The sequence below is a fragment of the Onychostruthus taczanowskii genome, unplaced genomic scaffold (genome assembly GCF_017590055.1).
Source record: "Onychostruthus taczanowskii isolate IOZ18803 unplaced genomic scaffold, ASM1759005v1 scaffold97, whole genome shotgun sequence".
Classification (NCBI taxonomy): Eukaryota; Metazoa; Chordata; class Aves; order Passeriformes; family Passeridae; genus Onychostruthus; species Onychostruthus taczanowskii.
This window is the reverse complement of record NW_024507768.1, coordinates 739,986-766,163: the sequence shown is the minus strand read 5'-3', so window position 1 is coordinate 766,163 and position 26,178 is coordinate 739,986. Positions and strand designations below refer to the sequence as shown.

The 26,178-nt window shown below is 60.0% G+C and overlaps 1 protein-coding gene across 1 annotated transcript; it reads right to left on the bottom strand.

Moving 5' to 3' along the window:
• Positions 1 to 229: 229 nt before the first annotated feature.
• LAMB3 (laminin subunit beta 3) lies at positions 230 to 24,737 on the bottom strand. Its single transcript, XM_041427176.1, has 24 exons — positions 24,689 to 24,737; positions 24,313 to 24,437; positions 23,776 to 23,862; positions 22,670 to 22,821; positions 13,759 to 13,876; positions 13,546 to 13,619; positions 13,263 to 13,442; positions 12,495 to 12,558; positions 12,051 to 12,226; positions 10,975 to 11,098; positions 10,550 to 10,738; positions 10,315 to 10,470; positions 9,661 to 9,860; positions 8,708 to 8,819; positions 8,057 to 8,429; positions 7,358 to 7,518; positions 6,181 to 6,389; positions 5,054 to 5,257; positions 4,320 to 4,464; positions 3,317 to 3,524; positions 2,205 to 2,346; positions 1,899 to 2,075; positions 1,061 to 1,214; positions 230 to 670 (listed from the first exon to the last, which is right to left on the bottom strand). The coding sequence occupies exons 3-24, from the start codon at positions 23,822 to 23,824 to the stop codon at positions 534 to 536; spliced, it is 3,504 nt and encodes a 1,167-aa protein (XP_041283110.1). The 5' UTR covers positions 23,825 to 23,862; positions 24,313 to 24,437; positions 24,689 to 24,737; the 3' UTR covers positions 230 to 533.
• Between the last annotated feature and the right edge of the window lie 1,441 nt (positions 24,738 to 26,178).

Sequence of the window (26,178 nt, the reverse complement as noted above, 5' to 3'; positions counted from 1 at the left end):
CTATGAGCCTGTGTTTCCTGAATTTGTATAAATATAGGTATGTTGTACAGAGGGAGATAAAATTCTCCATTTCTCTGATCTGCTTATTTGAAGGAAGATCTCAGAGGGAAGTACTGAAGCCATGGCATGTTTGAAGAATTAACTGCAGCACAGATAAAAAGCTTTAGAAGACCCCACAGGAGGGCTTTAATCTGAACAGTGAAATTCAGCTTAAAGAGCTTGAATTGGCTAAAAGAAGAAAAAAAGTAATTTCTCGGTTTATAAAGCCCTCTGGAAATAACAACCTGGGGATGTGTTTATTTGCCATGGAAGCCTGATGTCTCTCCCCCTTTCTCCTCCAACCACTGGGCAGCTTTGGCCAGTCCAACCCCCTCCATGGGGTTGCTCCTTCGGTTCAGTGCAGCTATTTTCCAGAGGTATGGAAAATTAACTTGCTAAAAATAGGGATATTGGGCACAGGAGAGCTCCAGCTGGAAAGTGGGATGAATGCAGCAGTGGGTGTGTGCAGAGGAGGCAGCAGTGCCCGGGGCTGCTCAGGAGCAGCTCTCGTAGTAGGCGACTTTCCTCTTGATGTTGTCCCGGATCTTTCCCACCTTCTCCTCCAGCCCCGACAGCCGTGACATCCTGGACACCAGAGCCTTGTTGCCTTCCTGAATTTCCGACTCTAGAGCTGAGGAGGGAGGGCAGGGAAGGGAAGGGTTACGTGGTGGGGTTGGGCTGAGCCTCCACCTCACTCCTGCACAGCTCTGACAGGGCAAGAAAACCAACGTCCTGCACTCCCTCTGCCCCCCACCCTCTAAACCCCCAAAACACCACTCCCATGAGTTCTGAATGCCAAAAAATGGAAATGAGTGTGTGGAGGAAAAGAGGAGCACAGTGGTACTGCAGGCAGGGCTTCCCTTCGTGGTGGCATCCTCGAAAACTCTCGATTTCCTGGCACAGCACCACCAGCTCCAGCCCAGACCCCACCCTCTCACTGCCCAAAGTGCCGTGTCCCTCATTACAGCAGCAGTCCAAGCTCTTCCCCAGGACATGATGACATTGACATTGAGAGCCTTACTTTCCATCCTGAGCATGATGCCCACGGTCTCCTGGAAGAGCGCCTGTGCCTCCTGGCCGATGCTCTGCACCCTCCTGCCCTGCTCGCCCAGCGCCGGGCCCTGCCCCAGCCTGCTCTGCAGCTCCGAGTACAGCTCCTTCACCTGGGCCAGAGCCTGGGGAAAGGCAAGGAAAACGCTGCAGGTGGCATCCAGCAGGCGCTGCAGAGGGGCAATTCCAGTGTTTGATCTTGTTTGGATATTAAATGGATACTGCACCACAGCTTTGTTACCAAATGTGTGCCAGTTTGTGATGCAGCCACAGACCGACAGACAGCTCCACGAGCTGCCCTGCCTCAAGCAGGACAGACCAGAATTGAGCTCCCAGCAAAGGGCCTTGGGGTTGGGAATGGCTCTGGAGAGGTTCAGCAGCGGGACGATGCTGTGGTGTGACAGCTCAGCAGCCATGACCGCACAGGAAGGTGTCCTGGCCTCGCCCAGGGCACAGCTGGCTGGGCTGGGCTGTGCTGGCAGTGGGCACACCCCGAGCTGGTACCTGCTGGGCACTGCTGTGAGCTGGTACCTGATGGCATTGCTGTGAGCTGCTGTGAGCTGGGCCCTGCTGTGAGCTGGTACCTGCTGTGAGCTGCTGTGAGCCGGTACCTGCTGGGCATTGCTGTGAGCTGGTACCTGCTGGGCCCTGCTGTGAGCTGGTACCTGCTGGGCCATGCTGTGAGCTGGTACCTGCTGGCATTGCTGTGAACTGGTACCTGCTGGGCCCTGCTGTGAGCTGCTGTGAGCCGGTACCTGCTGGGCATTGCTGTGAGCTGGGCCATGCTGGGCCCCGCTGTGAGCCGGTACCTGCGGGGCCCCGCTGGCCTGCTGTGCCGCTGTCCCCGCCGTGTCCCGCGTGTCCCCGGCCCGCAGGCGGTTCTGCTCCGTGCTGTGCTGCAGCTGCGAGAGCCGCTCGGCCAGCCCGGCCAGCCCGGCCCCCATGGCCACCACGTTCTTCTCAGCTGGCCCGAGGACAGCCTCGATCTGCGGGCAGAGGGAGCCCCGTCAGGAGCGGAGTCACATCCAGAGCCCTCCCTGTGCCAGCTCTGCTGGCTGAAGGAGGGGGCACAGGCACTCGGGATGGTTTCTGGGAGGCCGCCAGGCGTCCCTCACCTCCTCCACGCGCTCCTGGATGAAGCGCAGCGAGGAGCCCGAGCCCCTGAGGGCCCCCTGGGCCTCCAGCAGCACCGTGTTGGCTCGCTGCAGGCTCCCCAGCACCTCCTCCACGCTGCCCTCCACGGCGTTTGCCCGGTTCCTAGGGAAAGGTGGGAAGCAGCCAGGAGTGAGTGTCATAAGGGCAAAGACTGGGCGTGGAGGTCACAGAGGTAAAATCAGGGAGCTTGGGAAGCAGGAGAGGATTGCTGCTGGGAAGGTTGCAATGTCCCACCCCCAAAACCCACACATCTGGACTCCAGCAGGTTTCCTTGTGAGAGGAACATCAGTTCTGCTTCACAGCCTCCAGCAGAGGAGACAACTGAGAAGGGGGGATAAACACCTTCCTTCAAACTAGTCAGAAACGTTTATTTTATGGGGCATGACAAGGTGTCAAAGGGAAAGCAGCTCCAATGAACAGTTTTCTGCTCACAGTGGGACTGCTCAGGCTGGGTGACAGAGCCCTGGAGAAAGCCAGGCTCCCCTGTCTCATCACTTCCAGCAGGTTAAGCAGGTGTCAGACACTGCCAAGGAGTTTACAGATTTATCCTGCTGACCTTCTCGCTGGGGTATTGCTGCAAGTCAACTTGTGACAATGCAGATGCTCCAAATTGGCAAGGACACCCTGTAATTACTTTTTAAGGGGCTGTGGAATAATCATCCCAACTTTCACCCAGAAAACAAATAGCCCATTAACTGTCCCCATGCTCTCTTGTGCAATTAGGATGTAGGTCACCAATATCAGCTAATACCAGGGCAATGCTGCCATCTCCCAGCACAGGCACTGGAGATAAGAGAAAAGCCTCCACTGCTTTCCATAAAGCTCTTCTTGTCCTGGTATCTATTACAGGATCTATTCTGGGGAGATTTATTCACACTGGGACCCCAGGGAGGTGTCTGGAGATTGCAGACTCATTCTTTTAGGCACTGGATGGACACAGAAGATCCTAAAACTTCAGATTGTGCAAGTCAGGACAGCTCGGGCAGAGCAAGATTTGAGCCCAGCTGAAAACCACCAGTTCCAGCCCAGCTGAGGGACCTTCAGCTGGCAATGGCCTTGAACCCCCACCCACCTGGCCTGCTCTGCCTCCTGCTGCAGCCTCTTGGCCCTGGCGATGTCCTCGGCCGTCTGGGCAAGGATGTCCTCGGGGCACTGCAGCTCCGTCGCCAGCTTTTGGATCTCGGTCATTCTCCTCCGGACTGCAGCAGCGTCCGTGGGGAGACGCAGGGAGAGAACTGACTCACTGATCTCCTGGATGGAGGCAGGATCCGTGTCCTTGTCTGCAGAGCCAGCAGACAGACGGCATCAGGGAAGGTGGGAGTGCAAACGCAAGGGAGGAGGAGGGCAGACACCCATGCACGTCTCACACACATCTCCTCATTCCAGACAGCTGCCAGGATCCCTTCTGAACTCATCTCCTTGAATTCCACGCACTTCTCATTCACACCAGCAAAACCCTCAGGAAACAGCTGAAATGGTACCTTGAATTTGGCAATGCTAACACCATGGCTGAGCCCAGAGCAGTCAGGCAGCCCTCACTGAGCAGATGAGAGTGTGTTTCAAGACAAGCGTTTTTTCATTTCACAAATAAAAATAAATCAGAAGCAGGCAGAGCCCAAGGGACATTAGCCCTGTGATTAGCTCAGAAATATCTTCACTCATCATTAACACCAGGCAGCACCAAATGACCTGATTTTCTTATTCTGCTAATGCTCAGGAGGCTCATTATGTTATTACAATCTGTCTGTGAACAATAAGTCATCCCATCAGCTTGTAGGACAACAAGGAATCCTCATCTGATTAACAGCCTGCTCCAGAGAAGGGTCATCTGTCTGTCTGCATCAGTGAGCATGGCCAGAAAACCTCTGTGCATCAGGTCACTGCTGGCCACAAATCCATCCCTGGAGCGCCCAGGGAACACCCGGACGTGGCACTCACTGCTCTGGGCTGGGGATGGGGACTGTGACCTTGGAGGTCTGTTCCAAGCCCAGTGAGGCTCTGCCCACTGCACAGAGCAGCTGTGCCATGCAGGAGGCAGGCTGCAGCCGTGCCCTGCCCTGGTACCTGCCCTGTACCTGCCAGGAAGGCGCGCAGGCGCTGCAGGAGCTGCCGCGCGCGCCGCACGTCGCCCTGGAGCTGCGTCCTGCTCTGCCCCAGCTGCTCCGCCAGCCGCCGCGTGCTGCTCTGGATCTGGCTCGCCGACAGCTCCGTCGTCTGAATCTGCACACAGAAATCACCTGGTGGGGCCTCTGCTCCATCCAGAGCCCACGGCCCTGCCTCAGCTCTGGCCTGGGCCAGGCACGGTGCTATTCCCTGTTCTCACTGTGCCAGAGCTTCAAAGGGCTGTAGGTGTCAAAGACTGAGGGTTGGGTCGGCAAAGGAAGCTCTCAAAGAGAGGCAGCACCATTCAGCTTTTAAAAACACCTTTGAAATGCATTTTGAATCACTTTGAAGCCTCACTTTCTCTTTGCAAGGCACAGAAAGGAGCTGCAAGAGCCCTAACCCATGAACTCTCTCTGATTGCAGCAAATGCATCAAACCTGCAGAATCTGAGAGTTTTCCATTTTCCCAGCCCTTCTGCCCACTGATCCCAGCCCAGGAGGGAGAGAGGCTTCCTTGTGCTGTGTCCAGTGCCACTCACGTGCCTTCAGCCGGGGAGGCAGGACCCACACACAGCAGGGAGCCTCCCACTCCAAAATCCCTGGATTTCTGAAGCTGCCCGAGGGGTTAAGCCTCAAGCAGAGTTTGAGGTGGGTATTCCTCGCTCTAAGCAGAGGCCTGAGCAGGGATGGGCAGTGCCCACACTCACCAGCTGTGCCGTGTCCCGCAGCCGGGCGCTCAGGCTGCTGAACTCCTTGGCCGCTCGCCCGGCCGCAGCCAGGGCCCCGCTGGCCAGCGGGAAGAGGCCGTGGCAGGGCCGGCCAGCCCCACAGACAGAGCTGTTGTTCCTTGGGCACAGCAGCCCCTGGCAGCGGGCAGGGGTGCACGGCTCCACTCGGGCCCCTCCGCACACCTGGGCAGGGAGAGAAGAGCTGGGGTCGGGCAGCGCCCGGCTGGACACACCTCGGTGCCCGCAGGGAGGCAAGCACAGCCCCACAGGGATGGCACACCCTGCCACGGGAGCTGGGACCTGCTGAGCCCGAGCTGCAGGAGCTGTGTGGGCACGGGAGGGAGCCCAGCGGGCTGGCAGTGACACAGGAGGCACAGCCCAAAGCGCTGCAGATGTGCCAGTCAGAGGAGGGCAGGCAGAGCTGGATGCCCCCACCTGAGCCAGGCCAGCATGGCATCACCAGCCCGAGCTGCAGCAGAAACAGGAGCAAAGCAGGAGCCAGTGGCTCACGATGAGAAACAGCACATCTGCGTGGAGCAAACCTCTCTGCAGAGCCACCCCTCTGCCCTGTTGGCTTTGGGGGAGAACTGCACGAGCAGCCCCTGGGAGCAGCAGCAGCTCTAACTCTGGCATCTGGCAGAGCTGCCCATGGGCTCACAGCGCAGCAGGGTACGTGCCCAGCCAGGCCAGGCTGCTGGCTCAGAACGTGCTGGTGCCCCCAGCAGCAGAGAGGGGAGGCTGGTGGTCTCCACAGCAACCGACACCGAAATGGGTCTCCATGGCAATAACAAAGCAGTGAAGGAGAAATAAGAGAAATCTCATCCAGAAATTACAGGGGTCTTGGAGATACAAGAAGCAACAGGAGAGAGTCCCTGGAGGGAAAAGGACAGGCTGGGAGGGGGTGGAGAGCAATGCTGTGGGATCTGTGATCCCGGGCAGGGGATGCTCAGCCAGCTCTCCAGCCGAGTCTGTCTGCACAGGCTTTGTCCTGCCGTGCCTGAGGAGAGGTGCAGGGCTGCAGGATGGGACCCCCGAGCTCTGCAGGGCCCCCCTTGAGAACCAGACACAGCCTGTGGGCAAGTCAAAAACCCGCTTTGCATCTTCACCTGGTTGATGACAGGGGTGAGGTCGGGGGCCGAGGCCAGCTCGCCCTTCAGGGCCAGCAGCTTGGCCGTGTCCCCAGCCAGGGTCCCCTGCAGCCCCACGGCACTGCGCCGGCTCTCCCTGGCCTGGGCCAGCAGCCCCGGGGCTCCCGCGGCCAGGCTGCTGGCCCTGCTCGAGCTGCGGTAGGCAGAGAGGATGGTCTGGAAGGCTCCTGCGGGAATCAAGGCGATAAAAGGCACAAATGACTCACAAATGCAGCACAGCCCCTCGGGGAGGCACTGCCTCTGCCCTGAGCTGGATTCCCGAACAGGAGAGGGTGCAGGATTAGTCACCAAGGCATCACCAAAAACTCCTTTTAGTTCCAAACACCTTTCAGCCATTCCCTCAGGGGTCTCCTGAAGGACTGAGCTCAGGGCTAGAGTCTAAACTGAACTCAGGGCTGAAATTAAACTGAAGCCAGCCAAGGCACACGCGGATGCTGGCCTTTGGCAGGGCAGGACAGATTTCAGAGCCTCTTCCCAGCTCCCGAGCAGTCCCATCACTCCCCCCCCAGCACAGGCTGGAAGGAGGGTGGCCAGGACACGGAGCTCTGAGCAGACAGAGAGGTGCAGAGAGAACTGTCCTGGTGCCACTGGGCACGGCTGGCACGTCCCCAAGCTGTGTGCTGTGGCAGGGAGGGGACAGCAGCGAGGCACTGGCAGAGAAGGAGCTGGAGCAGGACTCATGGCAGCAAGCACCAGCATCATCACAGGGCTCAATCAGCTCTTCTCCTCCCCAGTGCCTGACAGCGGCCTGGCCCTCTTCCCCACCCTCCATCCCTTCCGTCTGTGCTCAGCCTCCATTCTCTGCTGCCTCATGGACTCAGTGACACTCTCCCAGCAGGGCTGTCCCCTTCCCACCCCTCCCTGGCAGCAGAGATTGTGCTGGGGGGAACAGGAACACAGAATGAGCTGCCAGCCCCAAAACACCAGATCAAATCCCCCAGCAGCGTGAAGGCCCCGGTCGTGGCCAGGCTGCCTGGGAAGCACCTCTCACTGAGAGAGATGTGTTTGCTGTTCTGAGCCTGCCAGCAGGTTAAAATCCCCTTCTCATCCCCCAGCCAGCGAAAAACCCCAGGCAGTCACGCTGAGGTAAATTAATGACTGCAAATTAAGAGATGTTGCAGCTGCAGAGCTGTACCTGACAGGTCCGTGCTGCGGCTGCTTTCAAACTGGGTCTTCTTGCTCTGGTACTGGGAGCTGGTGACAAACAAGCTGCTGTTGAGGGCTTCCAGCTCCCTCGACAGAGAGGCAGTGTCGTCCAGGAAACGAAGGTCGGGATTTATGCCTCGGAGCTGCTCCCTGGGAGAGAACAAGAACAAAATGGGAATGATGTAGAGAGCAAGGCAGACAGAGAGCAGGGCTGAGAGGGCCACCTGTGCTGGGGCACTGCCAGCACCTGGCAAAGGGGCACTTTGAGAGTGCACTTGAGCCCAGAGACAGCCGAGCACACACCAGGGCCTTGCAGTTCGCAGAGAGGAGCTGGGCTGCAGCCCCTCCGCAGCACGGCCGTGCCCACACAGGGACCAGGCATGCTGGATGTGCCCTGGGAGTGCCACCACGCAGCCCTGAGTGCCACCACGCAGGCTGCCCATGCTCCTCCTGCCTCGGGGACACTGTGCATGGGACAGGCACACATGGAAAGTGGGACAGGCACACGTGGAAGCAGGACAGGCACACGTGGGAGCGTTGCTCTGCTGCTTCCCTGCTCCCCTCGTGAGCAGAGCCAGGCACAGCGAGGACAGAAACAAAGCAGAACCCGTGCAAGCAGCTCACAGAGAAAGCCCAGCAGCTCCCCGTGCATCAGGGCTGTGCCCCACGGGCGGCACCCGTCCCTCACCTGATGGCAGCGAGCGCGCTGCCCGCCTGGGCCAGGCCCTGCTGGGTGCCAGCGGGGTGGCCGAGGATGCCCAGCGCCTGCTGCAGGTTGCCCTGTGCCCGCGCCAGGCGGGGGCCGAGCTGGGAGCCCCCCGTGCCCGCGGGCAGCCGCGCTGTGGCGTTGGCCAGGCCGGCCTGGCGCTGGCGCAGGCGCTCGATGTCCCCGTCGTAGGCGTGGAAGCAGGGGTGGCACGGCTGGCAGCCGGGCTGCGAGCTGCAGTGCCCGCGCTGGCAGCGCTCACAGCGGGGCCCGGCGGCCCCGGCGCGGCACAGGCACCGGCCCGTGGCCGGCTCACAGCCCGCCTCCTCCGTGCCCTGGAAGTCGCAGTCGCACTCTGGGACAGGGAAGGCGGAGGGAGAGAGAAGGTGCTGGTGAATAACTTTGTATCTGTATAAAATCAGCCCCTTAATTAGGGTTAATGACCCCCAGCCCAAGCTGACATCCATCCCCTCCCGTGGGACAAAGGTGGCACAGCAGAGGATGGGAAGAGCCCCCCGGAGCTGGCACAGCCCCTGACCCTACAGAGGGGCCCAGGACTCGCCCATGGCTGCTGGGAGGGCACTGGTGGTCTCTCTGTGATCTCAGCCAGGAAGCAGTGAGCCAAAGCAGTACCTGTGCACCCTCCCCGTGCATCCCTGTAGTGCCGGGGTGGGCACTGCTGCTGCCCCACGGCCGAGCACGTCTGTCCTGTGAAGCCGTCCCTGCACGGGCACTGTCCTGTGAACTGAGAGGGCAGCACGTCAGGGACACCTGGCACAGCTCTCCCCCAGCTCCTCATAACCACCAAAACCAGCCATGGACCATTTCCCCCTCTCAGTCTGTGCCCAGGCCATGCCCGAGGTGCCCATGCCAGGCTGCAGCTCAGACACAGGATGCAAACAGGCTCCAAACAGCCTCAGCACCACCAGGAGGATGCTCAGCCTTGTTTCAAAAACAAAGCAATCGCCCACGAGCAGCTGCTTTGCCATCTCAGGTCTCCTCCCCACGCTGAGCTCATTTGGAGCCTATCTTAGGCTCTTAGAATTTGTCATGGTTTGGGGTTTTTTGCATTTAACTTTAATTTTCCCAGTTGCCTCTTAAGCCTGAAGTGGCACACATGCTTTTCATTGACAAATGAGCATAATTAACTTCCCTCGCCTGGATGAAGATGTCTTACTAGGACTTCCTTGATAAATATCAAGCTTGTTAAAGTGACTTAATCTTGCCTCAATAATTACCACTTTCTTTCATTTTCCTGAATAGTCTGTCATGGTGTTTTCTAAGAATTAGGAAAATAGGAGTGGGATGCACTGGGGAACACACAGACTTTTTGTGCAGGCTCCTATGGGTGGCACAGGACAAAGGAGCCACCCAGCAGGTGGGCTTGATGCTCTCACAGGTCCCCAGTGAGGGGACACAGAGCCATGGCAGTGACACCATGGTCGGTGCAGCTCAGCCCCTGAGAGCCCCTTCCAGCAGAAGTGGAAAGGAGAGAGGAGAGGAGAGGAGAGGAGAGGAGAGGAGAGGGAAAAGGAAAAGCTTCTGCAGGAGAGGAGCCCTGCCAGGCTCCAGCGGGCCGGGGGTACCTGGTTGCAGTGGGGGCTGCGGGAGCCGCGGGGGTGGCAGGCACAGGGCTGGCAGCCCTGCCCGCTGCCCAGGCCCCAGTGCCCGGCCGCGCACTGCCCGCAGTCGCTGCCCACCACGTTGGGCAGGCAGAAGCAGCTCCCGGTGTCGCCGTCACAGGGCACGGTGTCCTGGCGCGTCCCCAGGCCATTGCAGGTGCACCCTGCACCAGGGAGGGGCCGGGTGAGGAGCAGCCTCTGGAGGAGCCCGCAGCCACCCAAGGTGGGGTTCTCCTCCCTCCCTTCCCACCCGAGCTCAGGGATCTGCAGCTGGCTCTGACAGCGTCCCCCAAACGCTGCAGAGGGGATTGGAGCCCGAGGGCCTCAGCATCCCCAGCCCAGGGGGACACAGCAGTGCCCCCACCCACCCTGCTCTGCGTGGCATCACCCCCTGAGCCCTGGGAGCACCCAGGACACAGCTGCACCCCCCAAATCCCTCCTGCCCAGTGCTTCTTGCTAAACTTACGCCTGAAACCACCCCCAGACTGAGCAGGGGATTTTATAAACCTTTACAAAACGGGCCCTTGGCTTGAAAACCCCAAACCACAGCTGGGCAGGACACGGCTCCCTTTTGGAGGGGGCACCCCGGGGGCAGGGGTGTGTCCCAGGGGTACTCACTGCGGCACCCAGCGGGGTTGGCACCGGCCAGTTGGGCAAAGCCCGGCTTGCAGAGGTGGCAGCGGTCGCCCTGCACGTTGTCCTTGCAGACGCAGCGCCCTGTCCCCGGGTCACAGACAGAGCCGGGCACGGTGCCATCCGGGTCACACTCACAGGCTGCAAAGGGGCAGGAAACGTCCCAGCTGAGGGGGCAGGTCCTGGGGAAGGGTCTGGGGGGCTCTGGGGGGGCACTCACGCAGACAGGCCTCGGGGTGGCTCAGCTCGCGCCGCGGGTTGCGGAAGAAGCCGGTTTTGCAGCGCTCGCAGTTGTTGCCCTCGGTGTTGTGCTGGCAGCTGTCACACACCCCCCCGCTGGCCCCGCCGCTGGCCTGGTACAGCTCGGGGTCAAAGTGGCACGAGGACGAGTGACCATTGCAGTCGCATCCTAAAAAACCCCAGCAAACGCCTCCGTTGGAGCCGGCACCGCGCAAACCCCGCCGGCGGCAGCAGCGGCGGCACTAGAGGGTGCCCAAGGCTCCCGTGTGACACAGTGACACCCGTGACAGCCCCACGGGGGCACCAGGGCTGGGACACCGTGTCGCCAGCAGCCCCACAGAGCCCCAGGAAGGGCTGGGAGCTGCGGCCGGGCGGGATTTGGGGCGGGGGAAGCTCTGGCCGTACGCTGGCACGCGTGGGGGTCGCTGTCCTCGGCGGGGGCCCAGGGCCGGGCGTTGAACAGGGCAGCGCAGCGCTCACAGTGCGGCCCGGCCGTGTTGTGCTGGCACACGCAGTGCCCAGGGACCTGCTGCACAGACAACGTGTCACCCACCCTGGTGGCAGCGGCTCAGCACGGAGCCTCAGCAGTTCATGGCCAGCAAAAGCCTCCCACAGCCCGTTTCTGGTCACTGTGGCCAAGGTGTCCCAAGGAGCACCCCAGGCAGGCAGTGGAGCCACCCCAGCAGTGCCTAGACCCATGGCAGAGCCATCCTGCGATGCCCAGCCCCTGCCAGCCCATGGCAGAGCCATCCCAGCAGTGCCCAGCCCCTGGCAGCCCATGGCAGAGCCATCCCCGCAGTGCCCAGGCCCCTGGCAGCCCATGGCAGAGCCATCCAGCAGTGCCCAGGCCCCTGGCAGCCCATGGCAGTGCCATCCAGCAGTGCCCAGGCCCCTGGCAGCCCATGGCAGTGCCATCCAGCAGTGCCCAGCCCCTGCCAGCCCATGGCAGAGCCATCCCGCGGTGCCCAGCCCCTGGCAGCCCATGGCAGAGCCATCCCCACTGGTCCCAAGGCCCCTGGCAGCCCATGGCAGAGCCCTCCCGCTGGTGCCCAGCCCCTGGCAGCCCATGGCAGAGCCATCCAGCAGTGCCCAGCCCCTGACAGCCCATGGCAGTGCCATCCAGTGGTGCCCAGGCCCCTGGCAGCCCATGGCAGTGCCATCCAGTGGGGCCCAGGCCCCTGGCAGCCCATGGCAGTGCCATCCAGTGGGGCCCAGGCCCCTGGCAGCCCATGGCAGTGCCATCCAGTGGGGCCCAGGCCCCTGGCAGCCCATGGCAGTGCCATCCAGTGGGGCCCAGGCCCCTGGCAGCCCATGGCAGTGCCATCCAGTGGGGCCCAGGCCCCTGGCAGCCCATGGCAGTGCCATCCAGTGGGGCCCAGGCCCCTGGCAGCCCATGGCAGTGCCATCCAGTGGGGCCCAGGCCCCTGGCAGCCCATGGCAGTGCCATCCAGTGGTGCCCAGCCCCTGGCAGCCAAGCTCACCGTGCTGTGCTGGTCCCCCTCAGGGCCGCAGCGCTCGGCGTGGCCGTGGCAGAAGCAGCTCCCCAGCACCTGCAGCTCCGTCACAGCGTAGAAGGTGCTGGGCGAGTGGTAGCCCTGGCGTGGGATGTGGGGCAGCTCCGTGAAGTTGATGCGCAGGTTGGTGAAGGGCCCCAGCCCTGTTGGGGACAGGGGACGGGCGTCAGGGGCAGCAGGCGCCCGGCAGAAGCTCCTTGCAATTGGTGGGGAGGGCTTGGAGCACGGGAAGGAGGAAGTGGCACAAAGAGCAGCAGGTCAGCCATCAGCAAAGACCAAATGCTGCTCTGTGAGAGCCCAGGGGTGCAGCTCAGGGTCCCCCAGCTCAGCACTTCTGAACACTGCAGGGAGAAGCACGAGGAGCCTCATTCCCCTCTCCCTTCTCAGCTCTGGAGCAGACCCGTCACTTACGCCCGACGGCCTGGCTGTAAGAGGAGCTGATTGTAGACCCCAGGTCTTGGACACTGAATTTCACCTTAGAGGGGGAAAAACAGGTTAAAAAGCAGGAAACTCGAGCTGCTGTCTGCTCCTGCTCTGGGCACTGTGTGCTCTGGACTTGCCTCTGCACAATGTCACTAAACACAGGGACAGCCTTTAGAGCTGCAGAGGACACAACACCTGCCTGTCACAGAGCAGCAGAGGAGCAGGAACCTTCCCTAGGGCTGCCCTCAGCACTGCTGGGTGCCACAGGGCCCACCCCTCACCAGGTGTGCCAGGCTTCCATCCCCCACCCCTCACCAGGTGTGCCAGGCTTCCATCCCCCACCCCTCACCAGGTGTACCAGGCTTCCTGCATCCATCCCTCACCAGGCATACCAGGCTCCCATCCCCCATCCCTCACCAGGTGTGCCAGGCTCCCACCCCTCACCAGGTGTGCCAGGCTCCCATCCCCCATCCCTCCCAGGTGTGCCAGGCTTCCATCCCCCCCATCCCTCACCAGGTGTACCAGGCTCCCACCCCTCACCAGGTGTACCAGGCTTCCATCCCCCCAATCCCCCACCCCTCACCAGGTGTGCCAGACTTCCATCCTCCCCCAATCCCCCATCCCTCACCAGGTGTGCCAGGTTTCCATCCCCCACCACTCACCAGGTGTGCCAGCCTCCCAGGCCACCCCGTGTTCCCACCCACCCCAACCCCAGGACCCCAACGTGGGTCCCTGCCACAAACCGCCAGTACCCACCGTGCCCCCATGCACGGGGTGCCCCCGCAGCTCCTGGCACCGGGGGTCCTGCCAGCCCTCGGGGGAGCCGCGGGGCACGCGGGGGAAGGCGGTGGCACAGTCAGAGGCCAGGTACTGCAGCACCTGCCACGTCCTGCCGGCGTCCAGGGAGCGCTCGATCAGCATCGCTGCGGGCGGCGACTGCGGGCAGGGACAGACACACGGGCTGGCACCGGGGCTGGCACCGGGGCTGGCACCATGGGGTGACAGCTGGCGAGCAGAGGAGCTGCCCACAGACACCCACCCTGAAGTGCAGCACGACGCTGTCCAGCTGGAACATCTGCTCCAGGTCCAGCTGCAGGGACACGCGCTCCACACCTGCGGGCACAGAGGGCGCGGTCACAGGGACACGCTGGGGACAGTGACAGCCATTTCCTCCTCTCGTCCCCAGCCAGGAGCCCAGCAGCGTTCCCTGTTCCCCTGGGGCGGGCTGTGGGCAGCAGTTGGTGGCTCTCACCGTTCTGGGACTGCCACCAGCGCGCGCGGCCGGCCGAGGACAGCACGTTCTCCACGCGGTGCCCGCTGGAGCTGTGGGGCAGCCTCGAGTCACACCTGCAGCACTTCATGCTCCACTGCAAGGAAAGGACAGCGGGAGTGGCCACACCAGCAGCCCCCCGGAAAGGCCCCAGGGGTGAGGAGGAAAGGCAGGGTGGGTTCATTGAGGCCAAGGAGCATCAGCTCAGTTAGAGAGAGCTGAAGGACCACGATCAGTAAGTCTGACAAGCCTCAGGTGCTCCCCTCCACACCTTATTGAAAGCCACAGCTCAAGGTTTTATGGACTAAAAACTAAACCCAAAATGCTTTTGACTAACACAGATTTTTGGCGAACCATCAAAATTGCGGTTTTTTTAAGCAACCCCCCCTGGTTTCCACAGCACCAACGCTGGATAGAAAGCCCTTTGCAGCCTTTCAGGACTGGTTTGCCCTTTCCACAGAGCCCAGGGGCTGTCTGGTGAACAGAAGGGCCTTTCTCTCCTATCCAAGGGCTCGGGCGATGCTCAGCCCCCAGGGCTCTCCCCGGGGAGCAGAGCAGAGCTCGCACTGGGTGAGAAGCCAGGGGGTGGGAAGTCGAGCGGCTCAAAGTTCAGCCCTTCACTTGAGCAAGTAACCCAAGGAGCAAACAGAGATTGAGCACGGGGAACGTGGGGACGGGAGAGAGGCGTCCCCCGGGAGCAAACAAATACCCAAATTGTCACCAAGCAGGCAACGCTCCCCGCAGCGGCAGCAGCCAGCACCGCGGGGCTCCTGCGCCGGCTCAGGAACGGGCAGAAAGCAGCAGGAAAGAGATTGAGCAAGAGCCGGGAGCGGGGAAGGGCTGGACAGCAGCCAAGGCTCGGGGTGGGCAAGCAGGTTGGGAGAGGACCACCAGGATAGTGGGATGGAGACACCCAGGGGAGGCCAAGGTGGGAAGGGCAGGGCTGGCGGGGTGGGGAATTAGGGGATGGGGAATTAATTAGGAGATGGGGAATTAGGGGATGGGGAATTAGGTGGTGCCAGAGCCCACAGCAGCATCCCAGAGGACACAGGGAGGCCCCAGCTGAAGCACTTGGAGTGGGGCCAGGGACTGCAGAGACCACGGGGAGGGGGAAGATGCTGCTCAGACCATGAAATGAAGGGTTCAGCACCTCCAGCCTGGTGGAAAACGGGTTATCCAGAGAAACCGAGGCTGGCCCAGCCCTGGCAGTGCCCAAGGCCAGGCTGGATGGGGCTTTGGAGCAGCCTGGGACAGTGGAAGGTGTCCCATGGCAGGGCACTGGAACTGCATCATCTCCTCCAGCCCAAAAAACCCTCTGGGAGCCTGAGGTGTCAGTGGCCTGAGCAGCAGAGGAGCCTCCCAAGTGGAGCAGTGGGACACGTCTGTCACACTGCCACCTCCCAGGGGGACACGTCTGTCACACTGCCACCTCCCAGGGGGACACGTCTGTCACACTGCCACATCCCACAGGGATCAGGGGGATAGAGCAGAGCATGCCAGAGATGGCAGGAGCCAGCCCTGATGGCTCAGAAATGCCACCCTGTCTGCAGAGGGGGTCTGGGCCTGGCAGGGGCACAGCTGGCACGGGGAAGGCAATGAGATACCCTCTGCAAGGCTGGCAGGGGCTGCAGGGGCTTTAGGTGACTCCAGGGCATGCTGGGACCCCGGGGGGAATCAGCTTTCAGGGCCTGAGCAGGGCCATGGGGTGACAAGTGACAAGCAGCACTGCACAGGCATCCCCTGTGCTAAAACCTTCCTTGGGATGCTTAAAACAGAGGAGCCAAATCCATCCCCAACCCTCCAGGGCCCCTCGTGGGGCTGGGGAAGGGACAGGGCAGCAGGGTGGCAGCCACTGGGCCACAGTGACACCACACTTAATGGTTCCCCCTTTAAAAATTAATTTGTGGTTTACAAAAATGAATCTGTGTTTTTGTTCCTCACACAGCCCAGAGCTGAGTCTGCCCTGTCCAGGCCTGGGAAGCTTCCCCAGCTGGGTGCACAGTGACATCCTCACGTGTAACCCGTCTGTTTCCATATTTTCCACAATCTTTATGTTCTCTGTCTATAAATACCCCAGCACAGGAGTTGGCAAACGACAGTATTTATAACAATATCACAAAGTAAGCAAACACAGCACTGAAAATATATAATCATGAGTTTCCCTGGCTCTACCAGTGAGAATCACAAATCATTTAATCAGGACTAGGCAGAACTCATTTCAGATCATGGCCACGAGCAGCAAATTGTCAGAGAGCTGCAGGAATTATCCACAGAAATAATCTAGTGAACAATTGCCAGCGGTGATTAAACTTCCCACCAGTCCTGACTGTGCTGAGCAAAGGAGAAAGGAAGGTTTTCTGCAAGGGGAAAGGTTAATCTGGGCTAAATTATTCATTAGGAGTGACTGGTGCATACTTGTGAGACCATTGACACAGGCAGGGACAGCTCTCCAGCAGCCACAGTGCAGCTGCAGCCCCACTCCAGCCTGGTGCTAAATCAAAATAAAGATTCAAGGGTGTGAGACAAACCCTTCCCAGGCAGCCCAGGGCTCTGCTGGCTGCAAAAATCTCCTCTTTTCTTTTCTTTTTTTTTTTTTTTTCCTCCGTTTTTTTAATTAAGACTAAAATTACTACTGGAAACCAAATTCATTCCACATCCTCTGAGTAAGTTGTGAAACCCCTGCATTGCACAACAGCAGGGTTTGCTCTTGCCAGCTGTGACTATGTGTCTCAAAGTTCCTTGGGACAGAGGGAATTACCAAAAATGACAGCCCAGAGTGAGGAGAGCCCCAGCAGCACGTACCTTTCCCTGCTCTTTGCCATTTCTGTTTCTGACCAGGCTCAGAGGAGCCCTGGGAGCTGGCCAGGAGCACCCAGGGCTGCAGCTCTACGTGCCCAGTGTCAGGGGAGGTTTGGGATCTATTCTGGGGCTCCATAACTCAGATTTTGGGTGGCCAGGAGCACCCAGGGCTGCAGCTCTACGTGCCCACTGGCAGGGGAGCTTTGGGATCTGCTCTGGGGCTCCATTTTCATATTTTGGGTGGCCAGGGGCACCCAGGGCTGCAGCTCTACTTGCCCACTGGCAGGGGAGTTTGGATCTGCTCTGGGGCTCCATTTTCATATTTTGGGTGGCCAGGGGCACCCAGGGCTGCAGCTCTACTTGCCCACTGGCAGGGGAGGTTTGGGATCTATTCTGGGGCTCCATAACCCATATTTTGGGTGGCCAGGAGCTCTGCTGAGTAGGGCTGGGGGCTGACAGGGCTATTTCAGGGAGGTAAGAGGGGTTTTGGGTGTGCAAGGAAATTACTTCTCACCCTCTGTGCCTCCAAGCTGCTCCACTCACCCAAAATATGGGTTATGGAGGCTCTGGGGTTAAGGGGAATTCATTCCAGACTTTTGAAGGATAATTCACAGCCCACTTCTGTGAGAGGGAAAACTCCTGTGCTCAGAATAAATAGAGTCACGTCTCAGGAATAAAATGGAAAGGGGGAAAGTCCACGGAGAACAGCTTGAAAGTGGCCGAGAGTGGCAGTCTGCAGGTCTGTGCTGCTCCCCCCTGCCCTGCCCTGGTGACCCAGCTCCTGAGCAGCCTCCCTGCTCAAACCTCACTCACTCCAACCCGGTGGCCGCTGACCAAAGTTATTTCAGGAGCTCCTGCTGCCATTTTAACAGGAGCAGAGAGCCCTTGAAATGAAATCCTCCTGGCACAGGAGCAGAGCCCAGAATAAACCGCACTTGTTCACCAGCAGAGAGGGGAGCTGGGCTGAGCAGCCGTGGGGCAGAGACCTCTCCTGGCTGTGGGGCCTCGGGGGTGCCAGCTCTGACCAGGCAGAGAGCACTGTGCACAGCCAGGATTCCACAGGGGCAGCAATGCCCATTCCAGTTCTGGCTGGGAACACTGAGGAAAGCGGTGGGAATTCATACACACACAGAGATTTTGGGTTATTAAACAACGGGGGGCAGCAAGGCTCCCTGGGGGGCAAAGGCCCTGCAAAGCCAGGCTGTGCAATTCCCCATTGTAGCCCCTTTGTGCAGCACAGTTCTCTGTTCCTGCACTGTTAGCTGCAGGCTCCTGCAGCAGGGAAGGAATCCCTTCCTTTGCCATGGCAGAAGGCAGCAGAAGCTCCCGTGGCTCTGCCAGGGTGGTTAAACTTCCCAGTTTAGCTGCTATTCCCTAAACTGGACTGGGACTTCATTTGGGGGCACGGGTCCAGCACAGAGTCAGGGAGGTCAAAGGGATCAGAGTGCAGCTGCCAGCCCCACACAGGACACCCCAAAGTCCCAGCCTGGGACTCTCTTTGCCATGACAGCAGTGTCACTGTGGCTGGCTGGAAATGACACTGAAAATGAGCTCTGGGGTTATGCTCAAACCACAGAGAGAGGGCTCTGCCCCCAGCTTGGTTTTACCCCAAATTCACCTTGGTTTTACCCCAAATTCACCTTGGTTTTACCCCAAATTCACCTTGGTTGTACCCCAAATTCAGGGGGGCAGCAGAGATGGGGTAAAGGCAGGAGTGGGACAAACCTCCCAAGGATGAGGTTTAAGGCAATGAAGTTCCTTTCCCTCACTTCAAAGCAAGCTCGTGGGTGCTGTTTTCCTCACCCCATCTGTTCTCACATCAGCAAAACTTCATCCAAAATCTGCCAGGATGGTTTGACAGGCTGCAAACCCCACACTGCAGCAGCTGATCCCACACGGGGTGCGAGGCAGCGAGGAGATGTCTCCCAGCAAGTGCCAATCTGCAGCCCTGAGGCCAGGAAAATGAGATGCAGAGAAGGGAGGAGGGAAAAATCCCGGGAAAGAGGCTTTTCCCTGGGCAGGTAGGGGCACATCCCGCAGCAGGGAGCAGGGTGTGCCCGAATGCCTGGTGGGATAAGCACAGAGCAGCCTGTGCTTGCTGCTTCCTCCAGCCCCTCAGGAGCACAGACTGTGCAGGGCAAACCCTGGCTGGACAAAGAAAAACCCAGACTAGAGCCACGCTTTGGTGCCATCCAGCCACGGTTATTTCATGGTTCTGGGGGTTCCCTGCTCCTGTCCATTGGTGCTGGGGGTGCCCTGTTCCTATCCAGTGGTTCTGGGGGTGCCCTGCTCCTGTCAGTGGTTCTGGGGGTGCCCTGCTCCTCTCCAGTGATTCTGGGGGTGCCCTGCTCCTATCCAGTGGTTCTGGGGATGCCCTGCTCCTCTCCAGTGGTTCTGGGGATGCCCTGCTTCTGTCCTGTGGTTCTGGAGGTGCCCTGATCCTGTCCAGTGGTTCTGGGGGTGCCCTGCTCCTGTCCAGTAGTTCTGGGGGTGTCCTGCTCCTGTCCAGTAGTTCTGGGGGTGCCCTGCTCCTGTCCAGTAATTCTGGAGGTGCCCTGCTCCTGTCAGTGGTTCTGGGGGTGCCCTACTCCCTCCAGTGATTCTGGGGGTGCCCTGTTCCTATCCAGTGGTTCTGGGGGTGCCCTGCTCCTGTCAGTGGTTCTGGGGATGCCCTGCTCCTGTCCAGTGGTGCTGGGGGTGCCCTGCTCCTGTCCAGTGGTTCTGGGGGTGCCCTGCTCCTGTCAGTGGTTCTGGGGGTGCCCTGCCCTTGTCCAGAGCCTGCTGTGGGTTTGTATGAAGGAGGGGAGCTGGGAGGCACAGCTTTGCCTGCTCCAGTGCTGGGGTGGGCTCCCAGCTCCCTGAGGGACTCAGGCAGGTGGCCCAGCAGATGCAGGCACCAGCCAGCACCAGCACAGCCCAGACCTGTCTGGCACTGCCCTCCTGGCAGGCATTGGCCGGTATTTTTGGAAGCAGCCAAAGAGGAGTCAGTGCTGAGGCTCCAGAGATGCTGCAGAGCAGCCCTGCCAGGCAGCTGCCACCATCCATCAGCAGCAGGGCCCCCTGTGCTGTGCCAGGAGCCCCAGCGGGCTCACATCTCCCTCCCTGGCTGCCACAGGTTCCTCTGGAACCTCTCCTCTCAATCCCCTCAGTCCTGGATGGCTCCGTGTCACCGTGACACCCGAGCTGGCAAAGGGAACTGCCCACCCCCCACATCCACCGAGCGCCCACAAAGCTCAGGTGAGACAGGCAGAAAATCCCACTCAAACAACATTTTGAACACAAAAGTCTCCCAGGGCTGGAGGGTGAGGAGTCTCAGTCTGCAGGAGCAGCAGCACAGGGACCCAGCTCTGCTCCTGCCCTGCCTCCTCTCCTGTTCCCTGGCACGGGATCTCACAGGGATGCTCAGGGGTGTGTGGAAGCCACTCTGTGCCTCCAGGGGTAGCACAGAGGGGTCCAGGCCCCTCTTCAGAGATCACAAATGATGCAGAGGGTCACAGCGATGCCCTTTGAAAGAGCTCCCAGGGCCAGGCAAAGGGGCACCCAGCCCATTCCAGCTGCTCTTAGCAAGAGCAGAGTCATCAAGGTTTGTCCTCACTCACTGCCCAAGCATGGCAAGGGAAGCTCAGGGGTCTGTGGAAGCCACTCTGTGCCTCCCCGCGGCTGCAGGTACAGTGGGGGCTGCTCCCAGTGCTGTGCCTACGTTCATATTTACCTATATTTCAGATATATTTGATATATTCTGTTCCAGGGTTCAACGAAGCGCTGGCTGAGGTTGAGCCGCACCTCAGCCCATCACAGCCTGCCGCACCGAGCACCTCCCAGCCCCCAAACCCAGCCCCGCTCGTTTTCCCCTCCATTTCCAGTTTCCTGGCCCTGGTGGCTCCAGCAGCAGCTGCCGAGCCCGACTTCTTCCCACCGCGCTGCCCTCCCGTCCCTCCCTGCTCCTGCCGGGCTGGGAGCGCCGGGGATGAGCTCGGCTTTCACCGGCCGGGCGCGGAGCAATCGGGAGCGCAAAGAATAAAGGTTAGAGGGATCCGGAGCCGGGCAGACAGCGGAGCACAGGCTGCGGTCCGTCAGTGACCACCAGAGTTGCGAAACAGGGCCCTGGGGCCGGCAGGGAGCAGCGCTGGCAGCCCGGGCACCGCAGCCACCCCTCGTCCCGTGCCCTCTGCTGAGCTTGCAAAACCGCCCCCAGATTTGTACCTATTTGGCAACCGAACAAGAGCGAGGCTTGTAACCAAAAAAAGGGCCCTAGGAGTCTATAAATTAAACGTGCTTGCTTTTTATAGGGTGGGAATAGGGAAATTGAGCTCGGTTTTGCTTAAATTAGGGAAGTAGAGGAAGGGAGGGAAGAATTAGGAAATGCTGAAGCCGTGGGGATTTGTCCCGAGTTAAGAGCTGGGATAATCAAACCTGCATCAGCAATTACAGCTGCAGAACAGAAATCAGGGGATTTGCTCTCAGCAGCTCTGGATCTCTCATTTCAATAAAGGAAAGGAGCAAAGTGTAAGGAAGGGAAGAGCCCATTCCCAGAGCCAGAACTGGAGAACCCAGCTCAACACAATGCCAACTTTAGCCCTGGTGCTTGTAAGGCAAGGGACAAGGGACATGAACAACAAATAGATTTGGGATTTGTAGCCTGGAAAACTGCAGCCCTGCTCCCTGCCTTCCTCCAGGAGCCCTCCCTCCCACCCCTGCAGCCAGCAGGTCACTCCTGCTCCAGGGTAGCACAGAGGGGTCCAGGCCCCTCTTCAGAGATCACAAATGATGCAGAGGGTCACAGCGATGCCCTTTGAAAGAGCTCCCAGGGCCAGGCAAAGGGGCACCCAGCCCATTCCAGCTGCTCTTAGCAAGAGCAGAGTCATCAAGGTTTGTCCTCACTCACTGCCCAAGCACGGCCCCCACGCCCCCTTCTCAAAGTCACTGCCAAAAGTCATTGCTAAATGAAGATTTCAGAGGCACATTTTTGAGCATTTTTCCTCATCTACAAGCAGAAATTTGGAAGGAAAAATGAATTAAGCCACGGGAAGCAGTAAGGGTTTATTTGTGAGCACAAATCCTGACCCCTGGGAGCAGCAGAAGAGCTCCAGAAAAAGGGAGTGGAGGAAATGCCTGGCTGTGGCTGTCAGCCTGGAAAAGGACGTGAGGGAGGAGAGATGCTGCAGCCAGCCCAGCATCCAGGAGGGTTCAATGCTCACACCCTGAGCTCAGGGACCAGTGGAAATCTGTCCAGCCCAGCCAGGACATCACTGGCTCCACAACAAACCCACTCACAGCCACATCTTGGCCTCCAGTTTGCAGGGGAGCTAAAACCACAAGGCTGACTCACAGGAGCTGGGCTGCAGTGCAGAAAACACTGCCCCACTGGAGAGCTGCCACTCCTTTCCTCTGCAGCATCTCTTCCAAGACAAGTCTGCCTGTCCTGCACTGAACCCTCGGGGCTCCTCCCAAGGCACTTTCAGGGTTAACAGCGGCCACAGAGAGGCTGTAGGGAGTCCCTGCTCAGAGCAGGGACACAAAGGCTGTAGGGAGTGCTCAGAGCAGGGACACATCACACCTGCAGCTCCCAGCCCTGTGCTGGGCAGATTTATCCCTAAACTGTCCCTCTGACTCAGTGGCAGGGTGGGAATGTGCAGCTGGATGAAGCATCATCCCCCCAGCAGGATCTCCTGCCCCCACACAGCCAGGGATTGAAAACACCTTCAAGCAGCTTTCCCAAGCCTTTGTGAAAGAGCTGGAATGTTCTCATTCATGACAAGCAAATACCAGTTCAGTTTAGAACTGAAATGCCCGGGCACAGGAGGCTTTGGGATGTTTTGCCCCCAGTGCTCCCTGCCAGAACCTTGCTGCCCGTGTCCTGTCACTGCCCTCGTGCCCAGCTCACCCAGGAGGGTGGCAGCGAGGGGCTCCAGGGGACACTGACCCAGCACGGCCGGGAGGGGACAAACCCCAGCACCACGGGATGATTTGGGTTGGGAAGGGGCTTAAAGATCATCCCACTGGGCCAGCTCAGAGCCCCCTCCAGGCACATCCCTGCCGGGGTGGGGAGGAAGGGGAGAGGAAGGGAGGAGGATGGGGGGAGGAAGGCTTTCCCTCCATGGGGTGTGCAGTAGGTCTCAGGCTTGCTCAGGCCGCAGGTGGAGGAGGCTCTCAGGTGAGGGGCCCGTCCCAGCAGCAGGTCCCCGGGGGCAGGGTAGCAGGCTCCCTGGGAACAGGCTCTCTGCACTGCCAGGAGCCCCGGGGCAGCTGCAACAGGGGAACAGGGCTGAGGGCAGGGGGCACAGACAGCAACCTGCCCCACAGCCCCAAACCAGCCGTGCTCAGGGTCAGGGGGCACAGACACCAACCTGCCCCACAGCCCCAAACCAGCCATGCTCAGGGTCAGGGCAGGGGGCACAGACAGCAACCAGCCCCACAGCCCCAAACCAGCCATGCTCAGGGCCAGGGGGCACAGACACCAACCTGCCCCACAGCACAGGGAGATGCTGGCTGCACCAAAGCTTGGGACACCCTCCCAGTGCACGTGCCAACCAAGAGAAGGGTGTTTCACCCTGAGGTGAAACCCTTATTTTTTAATAATAGTGCTTTGTACTAAGAGTTACTTCCAAAACACTTCCTTGCCCTGGCCCCAGGTTTGGGGCTGCAGGGATGCTCTGTGCCTTGCCCATCAAACCGAGCAGTCCAGGTTGGTGTCCCCCAGTCCCAGAGGCAGCCCAGGTTGGTGTCCCCCAGTCCCAGAGCCAGCCCTGGAGGTGTCCCCCAGTCCCAGAGGCAACCCTGAAGGTGTCCCCTGGTCCCAGAGCCAGCCCTGGAGGTGTCCCCCAGTCCCAGAGGCAGCCCAGGTTGGTGTCCCCTGGTCCCAGAGGCAGCCCAGGTTGGTGTCCCCTGGTCCCAGAGGCAGCCCAGGTTGGTGTCCCCTATTCCCAGAGCCAACCCAGGTTGGTGTCCCCTATTCCCAGAGCCAGCCCAGGTTGGTGTCCCCTATTCCCAGAGGCAGCCCAGGTTGGTGTCCCCTGGTCCCAGAGCCAGCCCTGGAGGTGTCCCCCAGTCCCAGAGCCAGCCCTGGAGGTGGGACACAGCACAGCCTCCTGCCACCCCCCAGCACTGGGATCAAGCCCAGGCTCTGCTGCCCCACAGCTCCCTCAGCAGCGTTGCTCCTGGCCAGCTGTGCCCTGCCCTGGGAGCCCCGGTGAGCCTTACCCAGCAGCACAAGCACAGCCCACGGCCACGGCTGGCAGCGAGGCTCCATTCGGCCACGGACACAGCTGGGGGGAGTTTGCAACGAGGCTGAAAAGAGCAGAAAATTTCAGTTCAAAAACTCAGTCCAGATCCTCCTTCCTTCTCACCTCACAGGGAGATACTTTTAATTAATCCACACAGAAGCGCATGGAGGAAAAAAAATCAAGAATAATGAAGAGGAAAATCAGGTGCTGAAACTGAATTTGCCTGCAATGCAGTGAGCCCCTGCAGGAGGGGGGCTGGAGGGGATGGAGTGTGCACACACAGCCCTGCAGCCCCCGGGCACCCTCCGGGCACTCCCTGCGCCCCAGCCCCACCCTCGCCCTGCGCTCCCAGAGCCAGTCCCAGATCCCAGATCCCAGCCCGAGCTGACATTCCAGGAAAAGGAGAAATCCATAAAAACCTCCCGTGAGCGTCTCCTGCAGGGAAAGGAGCCCCGTGGGACAGCCCGGGGGGGGAAATGCTGTCAGCACACACCCCAGCAAACACAAACCTCACCTGCCGTGTCCCTGTGTCCCTGTGTCCCCCGCCGTGTCCCTGTGTCCCCCGCAGCCGCCGGAGCTCTGAGCGCCGGCCGATCCTCGCAGGCTTTAAACGCGCTGCCTCACCTGCCGAGAAGGTGCCTGTGGGTGCAGCGATGACAAAGGAGTGATTCAGGATCCCCAGACATCCACACCCTGTGAGCGCACAGCTCCCGGCAGCTCCGGGGCGGGCACGGGCACCGCGAGCAGCCGGGCACGGCGGGCAGGGCAGTTCCGCGGGCACCGGGGGGACCCGGCTGGGCTCGGCTTAACCCGGCTGGGCTCGGTCTAACCCGGCTGGGCTCGGCTTAACCCGGCTGGGCTCGGTCTAACCCGGCTGGGCTCAGTCTAACCCGGCTGGGCTCGGCTTAACCCATTTGGGCTCTGTTTAACCCGGCTGGGCTGTGTTTAACCCATCTGGGCTCGGTTTATCCCCTCTGAGCTCCGTTTAACCCGGCTGAGCTCGGTTTAACCCGGCTGAGCCCCGTTTAACCCATCTGGGCTCAGTTTAACCCATCTGGGCCCTGTTTAACCCATCTGGGCTCAGTTTAACCCATCTGGGCTCGGTTTAACCCGGCTGGGCCCTGTTTAACCCATCTAGGCTCAGTTTAACCCATCTAGGCTCAGTTTAACCCATCTGGGCTCGGTTTATCCCCTCTGGGCTCGGTTTAACCCGGCTGGGCTCCTGGAGCCGCTGCACAGAGCTCGCCCACCCTCCGGGCAGGGCTGGCACGCTGTGCTCACCGGCCGGCAGGGCAGTGCTGCTCCCAGCACCTCAGCTCCAGCATTTAAATGCCAATGGAAACGGCAGCATTTGTTATTTATCGATTTGTTATTATTGTACAGCGGCAGCAGAGTCAGAAACTCCTAAAGCCCTGTTTGAAGGCAGGGCAGCTGAGAGCAGCCACCACCCCCAGCGCTGCCCACACGCTGAATTTCAGCTAAAACTGACATTTCATCCTCGGCAAAACTTTATCGAGCCCTTTCCGTGTCCTGCAGTGGGATAACCCCAAGGTCAGCTCCTCTCCCATGATGGTGAGGGGCTCAGCAGGACCCTTCATGTGGCCCCAGGTGTCTCCTCCTGTTGTGTCACCCACGTCCCATCCCCACCCTGGGGGACACAGGCACAAGCTGAGGGCCAGCAGCTCCGAGCAGGGCTCCACACAGAGCTGGGAAAAAAAACAAAACCAAAAAAAAAAAAAAATAAAAAAAAAAAATCTCGTCCCTGGGGCTACAGAGTGTGAAAGCTGGGCTGAGGTGCGGCACACCTGGGCACACCTGGGCGTGCTCAGCTCCTGCTCAGCAATGCGGTAACGCCGCATTCCTCCTCCCCTGCCCCGCCCGGCGGCCGCGGGGAAGCCAGAAGGAACCCTGGAATGTCTGAAGGGAAAGGGAGGCGAGAAGAAACTCTGGAATGTGTGAAGGGAAAGGGAGGCAGGGATGAGACGTGCCCCGAGCTGCTCGGACAGCCCCAACACCGAGCCCCTCTGTGACCCCCCGTGTGTGTGAAGGGATCCCACCGAGCCCGGAGAGCCACGGCAAGGTGAAACATCACCTGCGGTCCCAGGCTGCACAAGTTCAAACAAGAACAGAACCCAGGAAAAGGCTCCTTTTCAGAATATCAACTGCAAACCATGGAAATGGGAAAGGGAAAATCAGCTGCGGACGGGGGGTGCTCGGGGAGAGGGGATCCCTGAAAGCCGTGATGGCAGCCAGGAGCTGGAACAGCCCCAGGGCTGTCCTGGGTAGCAGGGAGGGAACGTGTTACAGATGGAGATCGGAACTGCTGCTGAAAATGCACCACAGCAAATAAATGCAAGCGCTGGAGCAATCTGGGGTGGGT

Excerpts from the sequence above, each read along its gene's own strand:
- LAMB3 (XM_041427176.1), bottom strand. The coding sequence starts at position 23,824 with ATGGAGCCTCGCTGCCAGCCGTGGCCGTGGGCTGTGCTTGTGCTGCTG. Across the intron at positions 10,739-10,974 it reads CGACCCCCACGCGTGCCAGC|GATGCGACTGCAATGGTCAC; the intron begins GTACGGCCAGAG and ends GGGGTTTTTTAG. Across the intron at positions 6,390-7,357 it reads CCGCAGCACGGACCTGTCAG|GAGCCTTCCAGACCATCCTC; the intron begins GTACAGCTCTGC and ends TGATTCCCGCAG.